The sequence below is a fragment of the Aquarana catesbeiana genome, linkage group LG01 (assembly GCF_042186555.1).
Source record: "Aquarana catesbeiana isolate 2022-GZ linkage group LG01, ASM4218655v1, whole genome shotgun sequence".
Classification (NCBI taxonomy): Eukaryota; Metazoa; Chordata; class Amphibia; order Anura; family Ranidae; genus Aquarana; species Aquarana catesbeiana.
The window spans coordinates 491,994,067-492,018,028 of record NC_133324.1 but is presented as its reverse complement, the minus strand read 5'-3'; the positions used below and the strand labels follow the sequence as shown (position 1 = coordinate 492,018,028).

The 23,962-nt window shown below is 43.2% G+C and overlaps 1 protein-coding gene across 1 annotated transcript in view; it reads left to right on the top strand.

Annotated features, from left to right (window-relative positions):
* The first annotated feature begins 497 nt into the window (after positions 1 to 497).
* Positions 498 to 23,962, top strand: part of LOC141102894 (coiled-coil domain-containing protein 17-like) — a 72,390-nt gene continuing 48,925 nt past the window's right edge. Inside the window, exon 1 of the mRNA XM_073591932.1 lies at positions 498 to 922. Within this exon, the coding sequence (XP_073448033.1) occupies positions 788 to 922 (135 nt within the window). The 5' untranslated portion in view covers positions 498 to 787. The remainder of the gene's footprint in view (positions 923 to 23,962) is intronic.

Here is a 23,962-nt window from a genome sequence, read left to right as displayed (position 1 = left end):
TGTTCACATTGATCCGATTTGGCATGCGATTTGACATGTTAAATCACATGCCAAATCGGCAGCTATTGGCGGCAATGGCACCGTCCGAATCGGTGCGGTGCCGCACCGATTCCCAAAAGTAGTTCTTGTACTACTTTTGGCGACTTCGGGGGGGGGGGGCGATTTCAAAAGAGATCTGTGCAGGAACCCGCACAGATGTCTCTGAAATCGCTCCCGAAGTCGGACTGACATGAAATGTTGGATTGAAATCGTGCAAGTTCATCTGAACTCACACAATTTCAAACCTGCATCAGTGTGATCTTGGGCTTAATGCTTAATAATCCTGTCATTTGTTCCACTAACTGCATAGCGGAGCAAGTCATCATCAAAAATGTATCCAGAGAAAATATGCAAACACAGCCATGGAGTTGAATGATTTGCAATGCATAGGTTTAACTGTAGATGTCACTCCCAAGCCTTTCTAATCAGTAGCTGTAGCTTTGCTGTGGGTTCAGGATAGTTATACACAAACACAGGTTGCCAACCGCTTGTCATTGTTAGAACCTGGGGAGGGGCAAGACTACAATCAGAAGCTGGGACATTTTAACCAACAATCAGTGTAAAGTAACTGGGGGCCTGAAATAACTATTGTGTGGCAGAAACATCATATCAGATTTTTTTTATTTTGGAAACCCAAAACATGTGAGTTTACTGCTGGAAGGTGCAAGAAAGGAAGGAGGAGGATGAAATCTCTGACTTTTTAAAAAAAAGAAAAACTCGACTTTGAAAGGCCAACGGAATTTCCAAAATGACGGACCTGTTGCGTTGCCCGAGTTGCAATATGACTTTCAAATCTTCGCTATTACTTGAAAAACACAGAGAGAAATTCTGTATTGGTGCATACACTGGAAGAGTAAGAGAAACACAGACACCCCAGGACATGGTAACTACCATTATAACCTTGACGTGATGGCTTGTTTAGTACTACTGTTCTGATTTGTTTAAATGTACACATATGCTCATTGTGCACCAATTGAAAGGTTTAGTCATCTCTTTCTATATATATATGTAAAGTGTATATCCAGCCAAACATTTCTTTTTATTTTGTTTTGGATAGAGTGGGAAAAAAATAGAACCGCTTTTATGCTTCAGCCCTCGTTCACATTGAAGCAATTTGTCCTGAGCTGTCAAATTGCATGACAAGGCGCGGCTTTGCGGCACTGCACCGTTTTGCAAAAGTAGTTCCTGCACTACTTTCTCCGATTTCGGCTGCGACTTCAATAGAACTCTGTGCATGAAGCCGTACAGATGTCTTTCAAGTCACATCCGAAGTCGGAGCTTAGAAAACATATGATTTCAGATGAAGTTGCACAATTTCAAAGCCGTGTTCAATCAGTGCGAACGAGGGCTTAGATCCTTTTCACACTGAGCCACAGCCACGTTATCGCTAAAGCGCCGCTCATTTTAGTGGTGCTTTAGTGCTGTTTAAACGGCGCTTTTCGGCCACTAGCGGGGCTCTTTTAACCCCAAAGAAGAGGTTAAAAGCGCCCGTGTTTCGGCGCTTATGAAGCACTGCCTATTCATTTCAATGGGCAGGGCATTGTGGGAGCGCTGTATACAGTGCTCCCAAACCACCCCAAAGATGCTGCTTGCATGCTTTTCCTAATGTCCCGCAAGCGCACCGCCCCAGTGTGAAAAGTCACACCGAGATGAATGGGAGTTGATTTTCAGGCGTTATTTAGAGGCTATTTCTAGCACTAAAACCCATGAAAACCGCCTCAGTGTGAAAGGGCTCTTACTGTCATATGGGGCTCTGTTAGGGCCCATTTACACAAGTGCTGGCCCTCTGAAGACTGATTGCTTTTCAGAAGTGTTTGATAGGCGATGAGGTGGCAATATGTTGCCTCCTCACTGCCTGTTTTAACCCCCGAAAAGCCCACATCATCATGCCGCAAAAGTGGCATGGCCTTAATCACCTGCATGTGGCGTCATGGATAATTTTTGTTGAACCACGATGCAAAGCATCATAACCCCAGCATGAGTATAGCCCCATACAGCTACCTTTGCAGCTTAGGGGTAGAGACGGGCTTGGGCGTGTACGGGACCCTACCTGCCCGATCCTGCCATGAAGCTGACACTACACAGCGCTAATCATAGGCAGTGAGACATTTCCCGATATGTGCAGCTGCGGACCGGGAAATGTCTCACTGCCTGTGATTAGCGGTGTGCAGTGTCGGCTTCCTGGCGGGCGGGAGGGAGTGGTTGGGGGCAGTGAAAACACTGCTCAGTTGCATGTTTTTATGAGCCTTCCCAACTGCACTTGTACACTAAGCTTTAAGCTGGGTACACACCCTGACAGTTTTTTTTGTGTCAGCTCTGGTCAGAGACACTGTACTAACCATGCAAGGTTAGTCCAGTGATCTCCCCCGCTGAGCTGTTGTGTTCTGACAGGGGGGTGGGCTCCCCGCCCGAACTCTCCGACCACCGATCTCTAGGGTTGCCACCTCATCCCTTTAAACCCGAACACATATGAATTACACAGGTTCTGTGGATGATTAACCACTTACCCACTGGCACTTAAACCCCCTTCCTAACCAGACCAATTTTCAGCTTTCAGCGCTCTCACAATTTGAATCACAATTATTCAGTCATGCAACACTGTACCCATATTAAATTTTTGTCCTTTTATTCACACAAATAGAGCTTTCTTTTGGTGGTATTTAATCACCGCTGGGTTTTTTATTTTTTGTGCCTTAAAAGAAAAAAGACTGAAAATTCTTTAAAAAAATGCATTTTTCTCCGTTTCTGTTACAAAACTTTGCAAATTAGTAATTTTTCTTCATAAATTTTGGCCAAAATGTATACTGCTACATATCTTTGGTAAAAATAACCCAAATCGGTGGATATTATTTGGTCTGTGTGAAAGTTATAGAGTCCACAAGCTATGGTGCCAATATCTGAAAATTGATCACACCTGAAGTACTGACAGCCTATCTCATGTCTGAAGCGCCTAACAAGCCAGGAAAGTACAAATACCCCCCAAATGACCCCTTTTTGGAAAGTAGACATTCCAAGGTATTTAGTAAGAGGCAGAGAGGGAAGAGAAGAACCGGACATGACGCCGGTTTGTTTACAAGTGATCGTTCCGTCATTTGATGGAGCGATCACGTGGTAAACGGCCACTGTCAGCGGCCATTTACTGTGATCCGTGATGCGGTCACGGATACTCCCGTGTGCGCGATTCTGGGAGGACATCAATGTACGCCCTCCCAGAGTTATCGAGCCGCACTGTAGCCGTCATTCGGCTATGGCCCAGTGGTTAAGGTGGTAATTAAACTCACTTGGTGCCTTATCTGCATTAAATTAGCCTCAGAATCTGTGTAATTCATATGTGTTCGTGTTTAAAGGGATGAGGCGGCAACCCTAGTGCTCTCTGCCATTGGCTGAGAGGGCGCTGATTGGGAGTCGGTCGGCTGCTGGTTTTCCAAATGGCCGTCTTCTGTCAGACAGACAGACATACACACAGGCACAATGTCAGCCATTTTTTTTTGAACCAGCAAATGTCTCCCAACATTCTGCCCGTCTGTACGGGGCTTTAGGCCTCTTTCACACAGCGGTCTGAACAGGTTTGTCTGTCAATTTTTCCGGTGGACCTAGTCAGACCGTCCATTCACCCATATGGACCAGCGGGTTTACCACCTACTTCTGGTCTGATCCGGTCCACTAAAATAAAAACAAAAGGGGATCTGTCCTCCTCCATCTAGGCAGATAAGAGGGCAGTTGGCGTCCATTTACTCCCAGCCACCCATAGAGCACAGAGGGCTCTGTCCATGTTCACTCTGCAGAAAAATGAGTGGACATGGATGTGTCACCCACCTGCTCTGCACTGATCAGCAGGGGATCAGTGGACAGATCCCCTGTTGATCTCAGTGGAGTCCACCCCATGTGAAAGGGGCATAAAGCATCTTTTACACTTTGATTAAGGGGCATTCAACCCCCCCACCCCAAACTGCTCTCCCTTAAGCTGCAGTGGATGGTGTTGTACACATGGCAAAAAATATCCCTGCTGTCTTGTTCAGTACTGGCTGCCCAATGTAAACCATTCAACTGAATGGGGCTGTGCGGTACATGTTCCATACCTGGGTGCAATGCATACAGTTTAGGCATGGTGATGTGAAGTTTTAGGAGTTAAAACAGTCAGTGCGCAGGCAACATAACACCTCTCCAATGCCTGTAAAGCATCTTCTGCAATATGATCCACTGCAGATTGCTCTTCAGAGGACAAGGTCAATGTAAACAAGACCTTATAGAGTTTTCTTCATAGGCTCCTTTCACATGGGCAGCGTCTGCTCCAATCAGAAGGGGATTGAACAGATTGCCTGCTGAATCAGGGCAGAAAAAGAACGGATGCTGTTTTTGGAGGAAAAAATGGAGCTTGAGGCTCTGTTCACATATGTGCGGCCATGGATCACAGCAGGGGGTCCTATTCGTCCCTGTTCACCGATTCAGGTGCGAATCTGGGCCGAATTTTTGCCTGAATTCACACCTGAAATGGAATCAAAGACGCACATTAATGCAGACCACAGCCACCCTGGAGCTGTGTGGACCTGCTCCATTGAGAGCCAGTCACACTCTCCTGTCATGCGAATTGGGTGCGGTAAAATCCACATCCAATTCGCATATATGTGAATCCAACCTAAAGCTGGATACACATCATGCAATTTTTGTTCAATTTTCTTTAGATTTACATACTATGTAGTGCCAGGGCCAGCCTGATTGCATACAAATTGAAAGTGTTATATGGTTTTGGTAAATCTAAAGGAGAGTTGTACAAGAAAATTGTGGGGAGAGGTTTTAGTCCTCCCCTACACTACTATAAAAAATTTTAAAAAACATTGGGTTGTACACTATATTAACACATGATATTGCTGGGGGAAAACTTTAGGCTGCAGACTCTTTGGGTTTAAATACATGTAAACTTTTACTACCAAACCCAAACAATGTTAACCATTACCAGGCGAACATGCGGAAGATGAGTAGTACCTTCAGTTTTAAGTGAAGGCCCGCTTAAGGCAGTGACAGGTAAAGAAACATTCCCCTTCTATAAGGGCCCATTCACACCATAGTGGATATGGGTTGATGATGTGTGTTGAAATGCATTTTTGAGGGCACTGTGCTTTTTGCTTTACCTATTCGCTTCAGTGTGTTAAAATGCTACCCATCTTATTTTTATTGTGAACTGGCATAACAGAAAAAAATGCTTTTTGCCTTGTACATGCATTGCATCTGCTTTGACCAACAGAAACTACTTTTGGGAATCGGTGCGGTGCCGCACCGATTTGGACCGTGCTATTGCCAGCATGTCAAATCGCGTGCCAAATCGGCCCAATGTAAACGTGTGCTCAATGAGTCTTGCACTGCCAGATTCTGCTGAGATTTCCTTTCCTATGGGTTCTCTTCACAAAGATTGTTTTGTGAAAACAATCACTTGCATCAATAGGTGTTCATCACTGCATCCTGCAAAGACCAATTCTCACAAGGACTACTAAAATTGTCTCATTGCTGGCTTTTATTGGGTGGCTATACATAGCCCAATTCGATGGTCTAATGCAGTGGTCTCCAAACCGCAGCTCTTTGCTTTCTTTTATCTGGCCCCTGGGGCACTATTTCAATCAATGATACCAACAATGGGCTATTATTCCCCCCACTGACACTAATGAAGGAGCACAATCTATCAATGACACCAACAATAGGGCCAAATGACACCAGTGAAGGGGCACAACTCCTCTCAATGACACAAATGATGGGGAACTATTCCTTCCATTGACACTGAAGATGGGGCATTTTTTCCCACTTACATTGCCACCTTTTCTACTCTCAGTGGCCACATTCTGCCCCCCCTAAAGTTGAAAGACAGTAAACTGTCCCTTTGTTTAGAAAGTTTGGAGACCCCTGGTCTAATGGAACAGTCAGGCTTCTTAAGCTTCTTTGTGCTGCAGCAGGGTAGACAATCAGAAGCCTTTGTCATCACACTGGGGTTGATTTACTAAAACTGGAAAGCGCAAAATGTGGTGCAGCTGTGGTCATGATAGCCAATCAGCTTCTAACTTCAGTTTGTTCAATTAAGCTTGGCAATAAAACCTGGAAGCTGGTTGGTTTCTATGCAAAGCAAAGCTGCACCAGATTTCGCAAATCTCCAGTTTTAGTAAGTCGACACAACAGTTTCTTTTTTTTCTCATAGAAAAGGGAAGGCAGACCCTTACTGCATATGCATATTCCCACTGACTATGTCTCAGGCTGGGTTCACACTATTGCGAATTGGATGCGGGGGAGCCGGTTCACATATCTCCGTTGTGGCTCTGGTGCGAGTTTGCACAGGAAACCTGTGCGTCTTTTGGTCCATTTCAGGTCTGAATTCAGCCAAAAATTGAGGCTGAAATCGGGGCTTAAACGATGAACCAGAATGCACCGGACCCCTACTGGGAGCCGCATGCAGCGATGGTGTGAACCAGCCTCAGAAACGCCTTGTAGCAGGTCTCAGCTCAGCAAGTTCAAGGATCTGTTAATGGCTCACATCTATAAGGCTCCTTGCACAATGGACTTAAAAAAAGTCTGTTCTCTTAGCAGTAAAGAACGCTCATAACGCTAAAAAAAAACATGCTAGGTGGAAGGAGTAGTCCTCCTCTCCGTCTCATATTGTATTCTGACAACTAGACTTCTCCAATGACAGAATATACTGATCAGTGACTACAGCCAGTTGGCTGCAAGCCGCTGCGTGACAAATATTTTCTCACAGTCCTGTTCAAGAGAAGTTCTGTCAGGCCGAAACAGCCATAGATGGATCAAAATTTAGCCAGTCCCTGAGCAGCTTTACTGTCAGCGTGGCACATGCCTTTATATAGCCAGAAACTTGTACATGCTCTATGAAGGATCTTGACTGACTTGAATTGGAGAGTTCAAGTCAGTTTGTGCCATTACAATGCAGGACATTTGTTTGAGCATGATAACACGAAAAAAAAAAGCTGATTTTTTTTTTGACTGTTGGAAGACAAGTTTACTGCCCCTCCCATGCCACAATATCCTCTACTTGGCCCCCATCCATACCAGATCTCTACAAGTACTATTTCAACCATGCTTAAAAAAGATTAGACCATGAATGGGTACTCTAGAAGGCTCCCATTCTCTTTCAGATTACCCAACAGTTGAACAATAAAGAGCATTCCTCCGTTATGCCCTTTTCTTTCTTTGTAACTATTACATTAAAATGTATATAAATTCTTGGTTTAAAATTGCATAAAAAAATAACAGAGAAAATTGTAAATAAATGTGCTACAAAGAAAAAGTGGCAGCAAAATATACTGTATGAGTGGGACAAATCCCTTCTTTTCCACACAGAGATCTTTCAGCTTGTTGGAAAATCTGCTGGAAAATTTTAGCTTTATCAGATTTCATTTTTTGCCTTTTACATGGAGGAAGAGAAACCGTTTTCTACTAATAAGATTATCAGAACATCTTGTGGAAAATCTCAGTGTAAAACCTAAAGTAGAATTCCAGGCTAGCTCTAATTAAGCTTAAATTGCTCCCATCAACCTTCTAATGCCCTGCACACAGGATTGGACATTCCATCAACAAAATCCATGGATTTTTTCCGACAGATGTTGTCTCAAACTTGTCTTGCATACACACGTTCACACAAATCTTGTCGGAAATTCGGAACGTCAAGAACGCAGTGAGGTACAACACGTACAACGAGCCGAGAAAAATTAAGTTAAATAGCCAGTTCGGCTCTTCTGCTTGATTCCGAGCATGCGTAGAACTTTGTGCGTCGGAATTGTGTACACACGATCGGAATTTAAAACAATGGATTTTGTTGTCAGGAAATTTGGGATCCAAATCTCAAATCTTGTGTGACGGAAATTCTGATGGAAAATGTCCGATGGAGCCTACACACGGTCGGAATTTCCGACAACAACCTCCCATCGAACATTTTCCGTTGGAAAATCCGACCGTGTGTATGGGGCATAACTCTAATGCCGCGTACACACGGTCGTATTTTCCGACAGGAAATGTTGGATTTGAGCTTGTTGGCAGAAAGTCCGATCCTGTGTATGCTCCATCGACCATTTCTGCCAACAAATGTTTGCTAATAGGTTCTCTAATTTTCCACCAACAAAACTTGTTGTCGGAAAGTCCAATCGTGTGTACACAAGTCCGTTGCACAAAAGTTCACGCATGCTCTGAATCAATCTCGGCTCGTTGTACGTCTTGTACGTCACCGCATTCCCACGTTCGTAATTGTTGGCCAACATTTGTGTGACCGTGTGTATGCAAGACAAGTTTGAGCCAACAACCTTCAAACAAAAATCCACAGTTTTGATGGCAGAAAGTCCGATCGTGTGTACGTGGCATTATTCTAATTACCCTGTAAGAGGAAGATGCTTATACTTACCTATTCTCAGAGCACTCTGACACATGACCTCCCGAGTTGCCGGCTTCAGGGGAGAGAACAGAGCACCAACAGGAGATGGAATGCCTGGGCTGTGATGTCACCCATAGGATTACTATGGGGCATTCGTTGTCAGTTGTTCCTCCTCCCCCCTGATGCTGGTCACTGGGAGCTGATCATGTGACTCAGTGCCCTGAAACTTGGTAAGTATAAGCATCTACAGTGTACTTAGAACAGGATTTATAAGAGGGGTGGGGGCCGTTTTAAGTTTAGTTAGAGCTGGCCTGGACTTCCACTTTAATTTTATCAAATCCAGCACAAAAGAGCCAAAATAATGTGTTTATTCCAAAATGACACCCCTTCCCCTAAATGTGCTCTATATATATATATATATATATATATATATATATATATATATATTATGGTCTTCATTTCCTTCGGAGTCTACTTCAGAGCTCCGATCTGTATACTCCATCTACTGCTCAGTAATTTCACTATACTCTCTTTGCTTACTATGCTCTTCTTTTAACCTATAGTAATTAAGGGCTAACTCAGAAGTAGCACTCACTCCCAAAGGGGCATATGAGAATGACCCAGGTTTCCCTTACCTGTTCAGAGGCTGCCAGGCCCAGACACCAGTTCCAGCTTCCAAGCACACTAACAAGAACAGGCTCAGTCTAGGGAATGTTTTTTTGTAGATTTATTACAGTGCTTCAAACAGCAGAGAGGGATCAGGGTGCAGGATACTCCAAAATGCAAAACAGATACAGGAGGAAAAATTCTTTAGCAAAAATCCTTTAGCAGCAGCCTTTGAATTTTGCTGGAAGTAAAGGGGATACCAGTTAATCTGAGACTCTGTATAAGCAGACCCATTCCTTACAGCAACCCCTGGCATTAAAGTGGTGTTCGGGCCAAAATTATACTTTTTAAATAAAAATACCCATATAATATACAAGCTTAATGTATTCTAGTAAAGTTAGTCTGTAAACTAAGGTCTGTTTTGTTCGTTTATAGCAGTAGTTTGTTATTTTATAAACTTACAGCAGGCTGTGGCCATCTTAAGTGTGGGCATCTGAAGCCAGACTGTATTTCTTCCTGGATCTCATCCTTGCAGATCTCGCACATGCTCAGTGCAGCACAAGCAGTGTAATAGGTTTCAGGTCAGGGTTTCCATAGCAACCGCAGTGTCAGAGGAAGTTGCCGCCCCTTCCCAGAAGGCATTGCAAACAGGAAATGATGCGATGAGCCACGGCTAGGGAGGAGGAAGTGAAAAATGAATACAGCAGATATACAGTAGGTGCTGAGAAAAAAAATTTAAAAATATCCAATTCGCTTACAGTGCACAGTTTAGTGAGGGATGCTGAAGAGTTGTAAAAGTGGGTGGAACTCCACTTTAACTCCCAAAAGAACATGCACACCTGAGGTCTTAAAGTGTATGCGCATGTACGAGCAGCTTAGTGTACAAATTTTGGCAATGCCGAGATAAATGAACTCCTACACATGTGTGGGAGTGACGTCATCTTAACCAGGCTAATGAAAATGGCAGAGGATAGGTACCTGGAAGCTGACCTGGCTGAAGATGACAGCAGCCAGCGGGGAGATCCAGGACACAGCGGCACTGGATAGAAGGTGTGTATAGTTCTGCTTTAAGCCAAGGTCCTACTCACTGTCATCCACTTAGCTTCCATGTGTCACTCTTCAGAGGTCCTTCTTCAGCCCAGCTTCCACAGGTTCTGCCCTCCAGCAAATATCTTTCAGTCCTAGTTCTTTCAAGTCCTCAGCCAAGCACACGCTGAGGCCAAACAACAGATCTCCAGTACACAGGCTGCCTTTCAGGGGCAGCAACCCCAGAAAAATAGCACTCAGAACAAACTCTAAACAAACTGAACATTTATCCTTTCCCCAGTTACCTTCTGGGTGCCCCCTCCCAGGGATTGGCTGAGGTTAGATAAATATTTATAACTCAGCGGCTCACTCTCCTACTCAATTTCTGGATACTTCTTCCAGAGGACAGACATCAACCACCAAGCCTAGGGAAACTTAGGCAGACGTAGAAAATAAATTTCTGCTCCACGGAGTACAGCAGAGCCAAAAGCTGAATTTAGCCAGACTAGAACAAGTAGTTACCCCAACCATGTCCAATGACTTTTTTCTGTACAGGATTATTACAGGTCACTGCAAGGGCACATACTAAACAATAATATTCTATGTGCCTCGGTCACACCACAATTTCATGTACATGTGTCGTGCAGTGTGTTGCATTAAAATGCAACATGTATGCAATTTAACACAACACAGGGTAAATTAATGCATGTAAAAGCAGCACAAACTGAAATGAGGGAAAAAAGTTTTTTTTGTAATCTTTCCTCTCACAACCTACAACAGGAATGTAACAGGAAATAGGACTGCAAAATGCTCTTCAACAATGGAACATTAAAATGCCTGACAATGCATATAAATGTAACTTGACTAAAAATACTAAAGATGCATTTTCAGTGTGTTGCAATGCATTTTTATGTGTAGTACAACCCCTGGCAAAAATGATGGAATCACCAGTCCCTGAAGATGTTCCTTCAGTTGTTTATTGTTGTAGAAAAAAAGCAGATCACAGATATGGCCAAAAACTAAAGGCATTTCAAATGGCAACTTCTACAAATAAATATACACAATGGGGGTTATTTACGAAAGGGAAATCCACTTTGCACTGCAAGTGCACTTCAAATCTAATGGGTAGATCTGAAATGAGGGGAAGCTCTGCTAATTTTATCATCCAATCACGTGGAAGCTAAAATGCTGTTTTTTATTTTCCTTGCATGTCCCCTTCGGATCTACAGTGACTTTCAGTGCACTTGCAGTACAAAGTGGATTTTCCTTTAGAAAAAAAAAAACCCTATGGGTTGTATTTAAAAATTCATCCTCCGAAACTGCATGTACATTCATTATGTGCAAATGGTGACAAGATTGAATGTTACTAAACTGTTTTCTCTCCAGGTCAAATGTTATTTGTTCACAAAGAATAGATTGAATCAGGAAAATACTGCATTATGGCCAGTAGATGGAGCTGACGATCATAGTAAATAAGTCTTTATTTGCTATGCTTGTCAACTCTATCTAGTTGTATACCATAGTGTGGTATTTGCATCATTCACTGTACTCTTTATGAATGAATAATACTTAACCTGGGGAGAAAATGGTAAAATAAAATTCAGTTTTAGCCTCAGCCGCACAGAACGAATGTACATTCAGTTTTGTAAGGCAATCAACAATTGTTTCATAAAAATGCTCTAATGTAACTATCAAAAGTATTAAACTAGCCTAAACCTCTTATACGGCCCCTAAATGAATGGATATTGTCATTATTGGTAATTATTATTGGTAATTATATGTGGGTATAACCATTTGTTTTTTTTGAATGAATTCTTAATGCTCTGTGTCTCTAGGGGCATAGCAGGGGGTGTGTCCCTTGCCTATATACTTTGTGGTAAAGGTTGCTCTTTGCCATTTCAGAAAGTTGGGAAGTATGGATTGGGTGATATCACTATTGTGTTGCTCACTATTGCAGTGCTATACTGAAAACCTGGATACATATTTTATTGAATACTGCTATATAAACAATTCCTCGTTCATTTTGTTTCTTCTCTTGAAAGTGAGGGTTTAAACAGTTAGCTTAAAGCGGACCTTCAGTAATTTTATCAACTTTCCATCTATTAAATCTTCTGCCCTTGTTGTTTTACCTTTGAATAGTAAAATATTTTTTTCTGCCAGTAAATACCTTATACAGCCCACTTCCTGTTTCTTGGCTGGTAAAAAGCCTAGGCTTATGACATCATGCACAGCTCTCTTTCTCACTCGCGTGAGAGTTTGCTAGGAAGGGAGGAGGGATGAGTCATAAGAGGGCCAATGAGAGCTGCAGGGCTGGAGGTGTGCCTCTGTGTGTCTGTGTAAATCTAGTGAACATCAAGTGAACAGGCAGCAGCTTCAGCTGCCCACAGTTAAAATGGATGCAGCCATACTTAATGGAGGGAGATTTCTGTCAGCATATCTGGCAAGTACAGAATCACAGTATATATAAAATAATATGCAAAGTGGTTGGAGGGTAGCTTCAGAAAGACAAAGATGTTTTTATTACAAATTATGTGAGCAGACTGCAGTTCTTCTTTAATGTGCATCTTAAAGTGTTCATTTGCACATTAAAGAGGAACAAAATGTTTTTTTAGCTGTATTAAACAGATTGACAGCTGCATATATAGCTGCATATATAACTGACTATGTTGCTAAATCACATTGAATCAAAACAGCACTTAGTAGGAATCAACGTAGTGCTATGTTCAGTCTACAAATGGAGATTAATTACCAAGGAGAGTACACACTACAAAACAGCCATGTTGTTTGCTCACTGGTCAAATAAGTTGCTGGTCTACATCATACTGCTCATCAGGCTACACAGATTAAGCTCCTTTAGCATCCTTGAAGCCAAATACACAACATTAGGCTGTTGCATGGAAAGTTTCTGGTCCAATCATTCATCAATCTCTGCTTGTATAGACCACAAGTAAACATTGGAGAATAGTTTTAGGATCTTAAGACCCGATGCCCCGTACACACGAGCGGAATGTCCGACAGAAAAAGTCAGACAGGAGCTTTTCATCGTATATTCCGATCGTGTGTATGCCTCATCGGACTTTTTATGTCGAAAATTCTGACGGACCTAGAAAGAGAACATGTTCTAAATATTTCCGACGGAACCAATTCCTATCGAGAAAACCGCTGGTCTGTATACTGTTCTGAAGGACCAAAAACGACGCATGCTCTGAAGCAAGTATGAGACGGAAGCTATTGGCTACTGGCTATTGAACTTCCTTTTTCTAGTCCTGTCGTACACGTTGTACGTCACCGCGTTCTGGACGGTCGGCCTTTGGTGTGATCGTGTGTACACAAGACAGTTTCAGCAGAATTCTGTCGGAACTCCGGCGGAAAAACCTTCAGAGTTTATGCCGACGGGAAAACCGGTCGTGTGTACAGGGCATTAGGATGGTTGGAAATTTTTGTTCTATTTTTCCATTTATCACTTCTTTTGAACCAGAAATGGTTCAAGATACAGTGCTGCCCGACACTGTGGGGGTTATTTATGAAACGCAAATCCACTTTGCACTGCAAGTGCACTTGGAAGTGCAGTCGATGTAAATCTGAGGAGGACATGCAAGGAAAATAAAAAACAGCATTTTAGCTTGCACATGATTGGATGATAAAATCAGCAGAGCTTCCACTCATTTCAGATCTATTATTATTATTATTTATTATTATACAGGATTTATATAGCGCCGACAGTTTACGCAGCGCTTTACAACAACATTAGGGCAGACAGTACAAGTACAATACAATTCAATACAGGAGGAATCAGAGGGCCCTGCTCGTTAGAGCTTACAATCTAGGAGGGAGGGTCAAGTTATACAAAAGGGTAATAGCTGTGGGGGATGAGCTAATGGAGAAAATAATGCAGTTGTTAGATGGAGGCAGGATAGGCTTCTCTGAAGAGGAAAGTCTTCAGGGATCGCCTAAAAGTGGATAAATTTGGAGACAGTCTGACAGTCTGACTGGGAACAGATCTACCCCTTAGATTTAGAGCGACTGTACTTCCAAGTGTACTTTCAGTGAAAAGTGGATTTGCCTTTCATAAATAACCCCCTGTATCATAGGAAAGATCATTGCATCATCAATGTATATATTGGGTAAGGAGAGTTTAATGCTTGGTTCCAACTGTACAGATAATTCCACATATGGCCAGAGTATATGCTTTTGCGTCTGTCCTGAATATGTTTACTATAATTGGAACAAAAACTGGAACTTCAGAGAACTTCAGTTTTTGAATATTTGAGTTATTTTTCAATGAGGAAAATTGCTTCAAAAAGAGGAAAGCAGTCTTATAGTGGAAAACAAAGGTGATGAAAGGAGAGATTCTGAATTTGAACAAAAATTTCACTCAAGGTAAAAGAAATATGTCACGCATCTCAGTATGTAAAATGTTCAATGACATTTCATGAAACTTGTTAAATTATTTGCTATAAAATGTTTTGCTGAATAGTAATGGCACATGCAAAAGTCTTTCCCAACACAACATACATATATTTCCTGAAAGGGCCAGCTGTGCATATTGGATGAAGGAACATACAGTATATATAGTATTCATGCACTTCTATTTCTGTACGACTCTGAGCAATAGCCCATGTTCATCTGATAAGATGATACATGCAGACTTTGGGGAATTGCAGTAGGACCTCACAAAGTAATATATCCCTCCATCTTTGGAGAAAGTTAATTTATGGTTTATTTCTCTTTTTCTGATCTATTTATTTCCCATTTTTGATTAATTTGGAGTGTCTTTAGGAATGGTTGGATGTTCGGAGAAATGGAAGGCCAACATTGGTGTCATAACTTAGCTAAAACATTCAAGAGCAGGCTGTGCCAAGTGCTGGAATGAATGAAAAATACTGCTGTATGCCCAGACCTTTTCTTACTGACTACTGGCACCTCTCAGCACTGGTCCTGTACTGGCCGGTGATATGTAGAGTGCTACTAACCAGCAGTACTGGATCAGTGGCTGCCAGTGGTTCTGCAGTGTATGTGATGAGGTTCAGGATCTGTCCATAATCCATGGTGAGGTAAGTAATTCTCTACATTACACCCCTCTAGACTAGACAAGCACTAAATCACAAGTAGGGGGGGGGGGGGGTGCACCTTTATTGGATCTTTTTACAGCTGGTAAGAGTTCAGCTTTAAGATAAAACTCACTGGCTGTCTAACCCCTTCCTTAAATGTCTAGAGGATGCTATACAAGTCTAAGACCATGGTCCAACAGCAGTAAAGCCCTTACCCATGAGGGGTAAAACCAGGACGGGGCTTGTCCCTAACATCCTGCCTGGGTTGATGAAGGCATCTGACATGGTAGGTTTTGGGTTTAGTCCCCTTTCTTGGTCCCTAGGGTGCTGGTACTCTGATCCCATGGTGTCTTATAAATGAAGTGTCATAGCCATTAGGTGGGAGTGCCCTAGCTGTAAATTGGTCACCCAAGTCAGCATCCTTCTGTTGCATGGGCCCACCATTGCACCTGCACCGCCTCATTCTCCTTACTGGGCATGCGGATGCCATCTCAATACAGCGGGACTGGTTGTCAGAGGAATCTCAACTTCTCAATAATATCCAGTATGTCAGGGCAAATTCTATCCTAGATAGTACCGCGAGATGCATCCTGTCTTTTCTCCAATCTGAACCAACATATGAAATTGAATAGCATCAAATCTGGTCCCTGGCCGCTCTCTTTCAGATGCTGTTAGCTTTGTATTCCCTAGTTAAGGGTTTTGTGTAGGGTGCCACACACAATGGACTTTCCTTTGTATTACCATGGGATCTTAACCTGGTTCTTTTGGCCCCTTTAGAAAAGGCATTTCTTTATAACTTATTTTGGATAATCCCTTGCCTGATCCCCACTCACAAGGTTTTTTTTTCTCTGAGTTGGAGCCTTTCCTAATGTTACCCAAGGATAACATTGTTCTAAGGCCTAAGGTCTCCTTTATCACTTAGGGGTTTTACTCCTTCCACCTAAACCAGGATATTTTTCTTCCCTTTTTATGCCCGGTCCTGAAACATTCCAAGGAAATATTCCTCTGCTGTCTTGACATGGCACGTGCTGTGAGAATGTATCCCTATGCTATAGCCTCTTTTTAGCAATTGGGTTAAGAAAATGGATTTTTTTGACTTACCTGTAAAATACTTTTCTTTGAGTACAGTACAAGACACAGGTCCCTCCGCTCTGTCCTGTATAATCTTCCTATTGCTTGCTACTAAACTGAGACTTGCTGGGAGTGGGATGGGTTACATAGAGAATGTCCCGGCAGCTGCATTCAACCCATGGTTAAAACCAGTGGTCTCCAAAACATGGCTCAGGGGCCCGAATACGGCCCTTTCCTTGCTTTTATCCAGCTCTCTGGGTACTATTTCCCCCACCATCAGCAACAGTCGGACATAGTTCCCGACACTGACAATGTGGCACTATTCCTCCTACTGACAACAATGATGGGGCACTAGTCCTTCCACTAATACTAATGATGGGACACTATTCCTCCCACTAAAACCAATGATGGGGCACTATTCCTCCCACTAATACCGATGACGGGGCACTATTCCTCCCAGTGACACCGATGATGGGACACTGTTCCTCCCAGTGACACCAACAATGGGGCACTATTATTTCCACTTACACCAATGATGGGGCACTATTCCTTCTATTTATACCAATGTTGGGGCACTATTACTCCCCTCAATACCAGTGATGGGGCATTGCTTACTCCCACTGTCATCGGGACATTTTCTTCTCCCACTGGCCACAGTCCGGCCCCCCTAAAGTTTGAAGGACAGTAAGCTGGCCCTTTGTTTATAAAGCTTGTTGACCCCTGGTTAAGACTAAAGATCCTGTGTCCTGTACTGTATTTCAAGAAAAGGATTTTACAGGTAAGCCAAAAATCCTATTTTTTCAAAATGTTTTTTTTTTTATTCTTTACTATAAGTAAAAAAAAACAAACATTGGTTATCAAATACCACCAAAACAAAACTCTATTTGTCTCAAAAAAATGAAAAAAAATTATTTTGGTACAGTTTCGGATGTCCGAGTAATGTCAGCCAAACTATCACAGCAATGGAAATGAAAAATGGCTTGATAGCATAGGGGTATATACAGACTGGTAAGAAAATGTATTGCTTGGTATGCTTGGAACTAAATTTAAAGACTGTAAGTTTGGGTTTTATTGGTTCTTGTGAGAATGTAAAATGTACCTGCTAAATATAAACAAATACATATTTTTATGTAAGAAATGTTTACACAAGATACCTTATAATAGCACCACATACTAGACTAACCACAAGTTAGCAAACCTATTAAATATCTTCTTTGGCTATATACAAAGGAAAAAAACTGTGCTTTTGTGGTGCAGAAACTAGTACACAAAGTACACGTGAATAAAGCACCTGGACTGCGGGCTTATATTGGTTTAAAATGGCTTAGTGCCATGAGTGCTTACAGAAATAAGCTCAGTATATCCTAGCAATTGTTTTTAATTTTTACAGACTTTTTGAAGCTGAACTCCAGTTAACCTTAGTACACAGCTACAAAAATATACAGTTGTGTGAAAAAGTATTTGCCCCCTTTCTGATTTTTTTTTGCATATTTGTCACACTTAAATGACTCTGATCATCACACTAATTTTATCATTACACAAAGATAACCCACGTAAATGCAAAATGCAGTTTTTAAATGATGGTTTCATTTGTTAAGGCAAAAAAGCTGTCCAAACCTGTCTGGCTTTATGTGAAAAAGTAATTGCCCCCTAAACCTAATAACTAGTTGTGCCATCCTTGGCGGCAACAACTGCAATCAAGCCTTTGCGATAACTGGCAATGAGTCTTTCACATTGCTGTAGAACAATTTTGTCCCACTCTTCTTTGCAGAATTGTTTTAATTCAGCCACATTGGAGGGTTGTCCAGCATGAACGGCCTGTGCAAGGTCATGATACAGTATCTCAATTGGATTTTAGTCCAGGCTTTGACTAGGCCACTCAAAAACCTAAATTTTGCTTTGTTTGAACCATTTAGAGGTGGACTTGCTGTTGTGTTTCAGATTATTGTCCTGCTGCATAACCCAAGTGCACTTGAGCTTGAGGTCACTAACTGATGGCTTGACATTCTCCTTTAGGATTTTCTGGTAGAGCTCAGAATTCATGGTTCCATCAATTATGGTAAGTCGTCCAGGTCCTGAAGCTGCAAAGCAGCCCTAGACCATCACGCTACCACCACCATGTCTGATTGTTGGTATGATGTTCTTGTTATGAAATGCTGTATTAGTTTTATGCCAGATGTAACGGGACGCACACCTTCCAAAAAGTTAAATTTTTGTCTCATCAGTCCACAGAATATTTGCCTAAAAGTCTTGGGGATAATCAAGATTTTTTTTTGGTAAATGCGGGATGAGCTTTTGTGATCTTTTTGGTCAGCAGTGGCTTTGGCCTTGGAACTCTCCTATGAATGCCATTTTTGCCCAGTCTCTTTCTTATTGTTGAATCATGAACACTGATCTTACCTGAAGCAAGTGAGGCCTGCAGTTCTTTAGATGTTGTTCTGGGTTCTTTTATGACCTCCTGGATGAGTCATCGTCATGCTCTTGGGGTAATTTTGTAGGCCAGCCACTTCTGGGAAGGTTCACCACTGTTCCAAGTTATCTCAGATTGTGGATAATGGCCCTCTCCGTGGTTCACTGGAGTTCCAAAGCCTTAGAAATGGCTTTGAAACCCTTCCTAGACTGATACATGTACATTACTTTGTTTCTAATCTGTTCTTGAGTTTTTTTAGATTGTGGCATGATTTGTGTCTTTGTGTGATCTGTTAGTGTGCTTCACTTTGTCAGACAGTTCTATTTATGTGATTTCTTGTTTTTAACAAGTCTCGCAGTAATCAGGCCTGGGTGTGGCAAGTGAAATTTAACTCAGCTTTCCAAAAAATTGTGGTTAATCACAGTTCATTCACGATTCAGCATGGGAGGGTGCAAATACTTTTTCACATAGGGCCAGGCAGGTTTTAACAGCTTTTTTTCCTTAATAAATGAAAATAATAATTTAAAAACTGCATCTTGGATTTACTTGGGTTATCTTTGTGTAATATTAAAATTTGTTTGATGATCTGAATCATTTAAGTGTGGGAAATATGCAAAAAAAATGTAAAATCAGGAAGGGGCAAATACTTTTTCACACAACTGTATGTAGTTGTTGTACCTGTCAAAGGATTTCAGATTCTTATTTTTGTCCAGCCAGACCTGAGACTTACAATGCCATGCCAGACAGCACAACCAGGTTGGTGAAATGTCTTTTTGAAAATGCTGTTGAGTAACACAGCTAGGTCACCTGTGTTCCTGTGACTGGACATTGAGGGAACATCAACACACAAAGAAGGTAATCTCTCCACCTTGTAAGCATGTTCCTTGTCTGCACATATGTATTCAGTACTAGGGATGGGCTGAACGGACCCCTGTTCGGTTCGCACCAGAACTTTTGAACACCGCAAAAGTTCGGACCCGAATAACGAACCCCATTAAAGTCAATGGGACCCAAACGTCAAAAATCAAAAGTGTCCATTTTGAAGGCTTATATGCAATTAATTGGGAATACAATGGTTATAGGGGTCCGGGTCCTGCCCTGGGGGACATGTATCAATAAAAAATAGTTTGTGAAAAATTTCATTTTTAAATGAGCAGTGATTTTTTGATTTTTAAAGTGAAAGCATAAAAATGAAAAATTCCTTCCAATATAATGCCTGGGGGGTCCCCTTAGTCTACCTGTAAAGTGTCAGATCTGTACCATCTGCTGCAGCAATAATTGCGTTTATAAAGCCAAAAAATGACATTTTCCCTGCAAGCTGCCTTTATTTTGTTCAGCAACAGCTGGGGGGCCAGTGTATATGATGAGGCCACAATGTAGTGCACTGGGAACAAGATTTGAGATTTTTTGGATACATTCTGGCGTCACTTTGACTTTGGATAGAAGTAACAAGTGCGTAAAAATTGGTCTTTGGGTGTTGGTGGCGCCTTCCCACCGTAACCCTATAGAAGTATTCTTGATGAAAGCAAGAATTGGCCTTGCTTTAAAAAATGGCAATGATATGCACCTGTCAAACAAGTGCAGAAAAATTACTCTTTGTGTTTCGGGGGTGCCTCCCCACCGTAACCCTATGGAGGAACTCTTGATGAAAGCAAGAATTGGCTTTGCTGTAAAAATTGCAGTGATATGCACCTGTCAAACAGGTGCTGAAAAATTGGTCTTTGGGTGTCAGTGGCACCTTCCCACCGTAACCTTATAGAGCAGGGGTCTCAAACTGGCGGCCCTCCAGCTGTTGCGAAACTACAAGTCCCATCACGCCTCTGCCTGTGGGAGTCATGCTTGTAACTGTCAGCCTTGCAATGCCTCATGGGACTTGTAGTTTTGCAACAGCTGGAGGGCCGCCAGTTTGAGACCCCTGCTATAGAGGCACTTTTGATGAAAGCAAGAATTGGCCTTGCTGTAAAAAATTGCAATGATATGCACCTGTCAAACAGGTGCCGAAAAATTGGTCTTTGAGTGTTAATTGTGCCCATGAAACCTATACCAAAAACAATGGTAAAATGATTGAATGACTGAACACTCTCAAAGCTAGGCAGCCTCGAAGTTCTGCAGAGATTCCATATCCCAAAAAGACTTAATCAGTGACATCGGCATCAGGGGCTTCATAGCTGGTAATCCAGGACTGATTCATTTTTATAAAAGTCAAACGGTCCATGGAGTCTGTGGACAGACGCATTCTATGATCAGTAATGAAACCTCCTGCAGCACAGAATGCCCGTTCTGAAAGCGCGCTGAAAGCAGGGCAGCCCAACAACTCAGTAGCATACTGGGCAAGTTCTGGCCAGTGGTCTATTCTCATGACCCAGTAAGTCAGTGGATCTCCAGCTGGAAAGCTCTCCATCTCTATTTTGGCCCCAAGGTAATCGTCCACCATGTGATGCAAACGCTGCCAATGGGATGTGGAAGTGGACAGCCCTGGGTGGCGAGGACTAAAATAATTCCGAAATGCCTTAGGCGGACGCCTTCTCCAACGCTCCTCTCTTGACCATCAGAAGACTCAAAACTATGTTTTCCACAAGATTGTAACCTACTGGAGTCAGGAAAAACGTGTCCTCGAGATTTTATCTTCTGCACTCTCTGTGGGAACGGGATGAGTTCTGAGACCTTCCCCTTATAACGGTGGTCAAGGAGGGTTGCCAAGCAGTAATCATCCTTCTCCTTATTGCCACGTATTCTTGGGTCCTTTTGCAGGCTTTGAAGCATGAGGTTGCCCATGCGCCTCAAATTTTTCGAGGCTTGAGAAGCAGACTCTTCGGGGTTACTCAGGGTGACAGCATCTGGAACTTCCTCCTCCCAGCCACGTACTTCTCCCAAGGGTCCTGGGATTGGAAACCATTGCTTACAGATTGACGCATGTCTTCCTCTTCTTCGAAGCCTATGATGTGCCAGAATCCTCCTGCTCATCCTTCTCCCCTCTCTCCTCCTGTGTGTTCTGTGACATAGGAATGATGGTGTCTGGATAAAGTGGGCCTTGAGAGGAAAGGAAGTCCTCCTCTTCCTCCTGCTTCTCTGCCTCCAGTGCACTGTCCATGCCATGCAGAGTCTGCTCCAGCAGGAGCGCAACAGGGATTGTGTCACTGATGCATGCACTGTCACTGCTCACTATCCTTGTGGCCTCCACAAATGGTGACAATACAGTACATGCATCCTTAATAAACAGCCATTGGCATGGGGAAAAAAAGCCGAGGCGGCCTGAGCCTGTCATCATGCCATACTGGCACAGGTACTCCTTGACGGCCCACTGTTGCATGTATAGCCGCTGCAGCATTCCCAAAGTTGAGTTCCACCTAGTGGGCATGTCACAAATCAGGCGGTTTACAGGCAGGGGAATTCCCGCTGAATTTCAGCAAATGGAGCACTGGCTGTGTATGACCGCCTGAAATGGTTACAAACTCTTCTGGCCTGCTTTAGTATATCTTGCAACCCTGGGTATGTACTTAGGAAACGCTGCACCACCAAATTGAGGACATGTGCCAGGCATGGCACATGTGTCAACTTTCCCTGTCTAAGGGCGGACTGGAGGCTTGAGCCATTATCGGACACCACCATTCCTGGCTCCAGCTGGCATGCTGTGAACCAACTCTGGGCCTGTCTCTGCAGAGCTGCGAGAATCTCTGCTCTGGTGTGGTTCCTGTCCCCTAAACACACCAGCTGAAGCACTGCATGGCACCTTTTAGCCTGACTCTAGCAATAGCCCTTTGAACGCTTAGGGGGTACCTGATGTTCATAGGACAATTTTGCAGAGGAGGCATGGAGGTGGCAGAGGAGGAGGGGGTAGAGCTCACAGGTCTGGCATCATCACCACCAGCTGTATAGAGATGTGGGGGCACAACAAGCTGCAGCACTAAGCCCTGTCCTGCATCCTTTCGAGTTGCAAGCAACGTTACCCAGTGTGCTGAGAACAAAATATATCGTCCCTGCCCATGCTTGCTGGACCACATGTCAGCAGTAAGGTGGATTTTACAGCTGACTGCCTTGCCCAACGATGCCAGAACATTCTCTTCCACGTGATGGTAGAGAGATGGAACGGCCTTACGTGAAAAGTAGTAGCGACTGGGAACCTGCCATTGTGGTACAGCACATTGTGCAAATTCACGGAAGGATGCAGAAAGGCAGAAGTTGGATAGCCAACAGCTTTGACAAGCTTGCATTCAGACACTGAGCATGTGGGTGGAGGCTGCTGAGAGGTAATGACTCGGTATCGCAGGGGCAGACTGAAATGTGCAAGGAAGAGAGGGAGATGGAGGGACAGATTTGTGCTCCTTTTGAATGCCTTTTGTCTTGCCAATGGGCTGAGTGGTTGGACGTTAAATGCCTTGTTAAGCATGTGATACCCAAATGGTTGGTGTTTTTGCCACATTTGATGTGCTTGAGACACAGTTTGCAGATAGCAACAGTGTTATCTGCTGCAGATGTGCTGAAAAAGGCCCAGACAGCTGAGCTTTGGAGAGTGGGCCAAGAGATAATAGCTGCAGAATGTGATGGAATAGGGTGGTTGCTCTCTACTCTTTCTTGATGTCGGCCTCCTTGGGGTTGTGACGCCTCACCTTCAGTTTCCTCCTCTGCTCAATCTGGAACCCAAGTCGCATCAGTGACCTCATCTTCATCATCATCATCATCTCCATCTCCTCCATCTTCATCATTACCACTGGAGACAACTTGCCAATATGCTGCAGCTTGTGGAACATGAATGCCAATTTGTCTACCAGTGTTCCTCCCTCTCTCTAGGCTCATGTTCCTGTCATCCTCAACCTCAGAAATAACATCTGAATCCAGTAATGGCTGGGCATCATCAGGGAGCAAGTGGCTGATGCTGTGGTCAAATAACTCAGCTGATTCCTCAATGGCTGATGTTGGGGCTATGGCAGGAATAGATGTGGACAAGGAGGCAGGTTTATCCACTCTGGCAACTGCAGGGGACTGCACACTTGTCTCTGCTTGCATGACAGAGGATGAGGAGGGTGAGGAAGGTTTAGTAAGCCAGTCCACCACCTCCACTGCATGCTGTGGCTGGATAGCACAGGCAAACTCACTAAACAGAGGAAATGATGCCCCTGCCTGAGGACTGACCACTGCCTGATGCCCCTGCCTGAGGACTGACCACCACGTCCACCTTTGCCTGTGGACACATTTGTTGCTGGCTCCCTTACAGTGCCAAGGAAACTTCTACCTCTCCTTGTTGTCCTCCCAGACAATATTGGGAGGGAAGGGGCAGTGCTAATAAGCAAATGTAAAGAAGAAGTTGAAATCTGTACGTAGATGCACTTTAATCAATGTAAAGAGGTGTTTGGTGCACTGTAACTTGAGTACTCACACTACACAGACACACTCCACGGATAC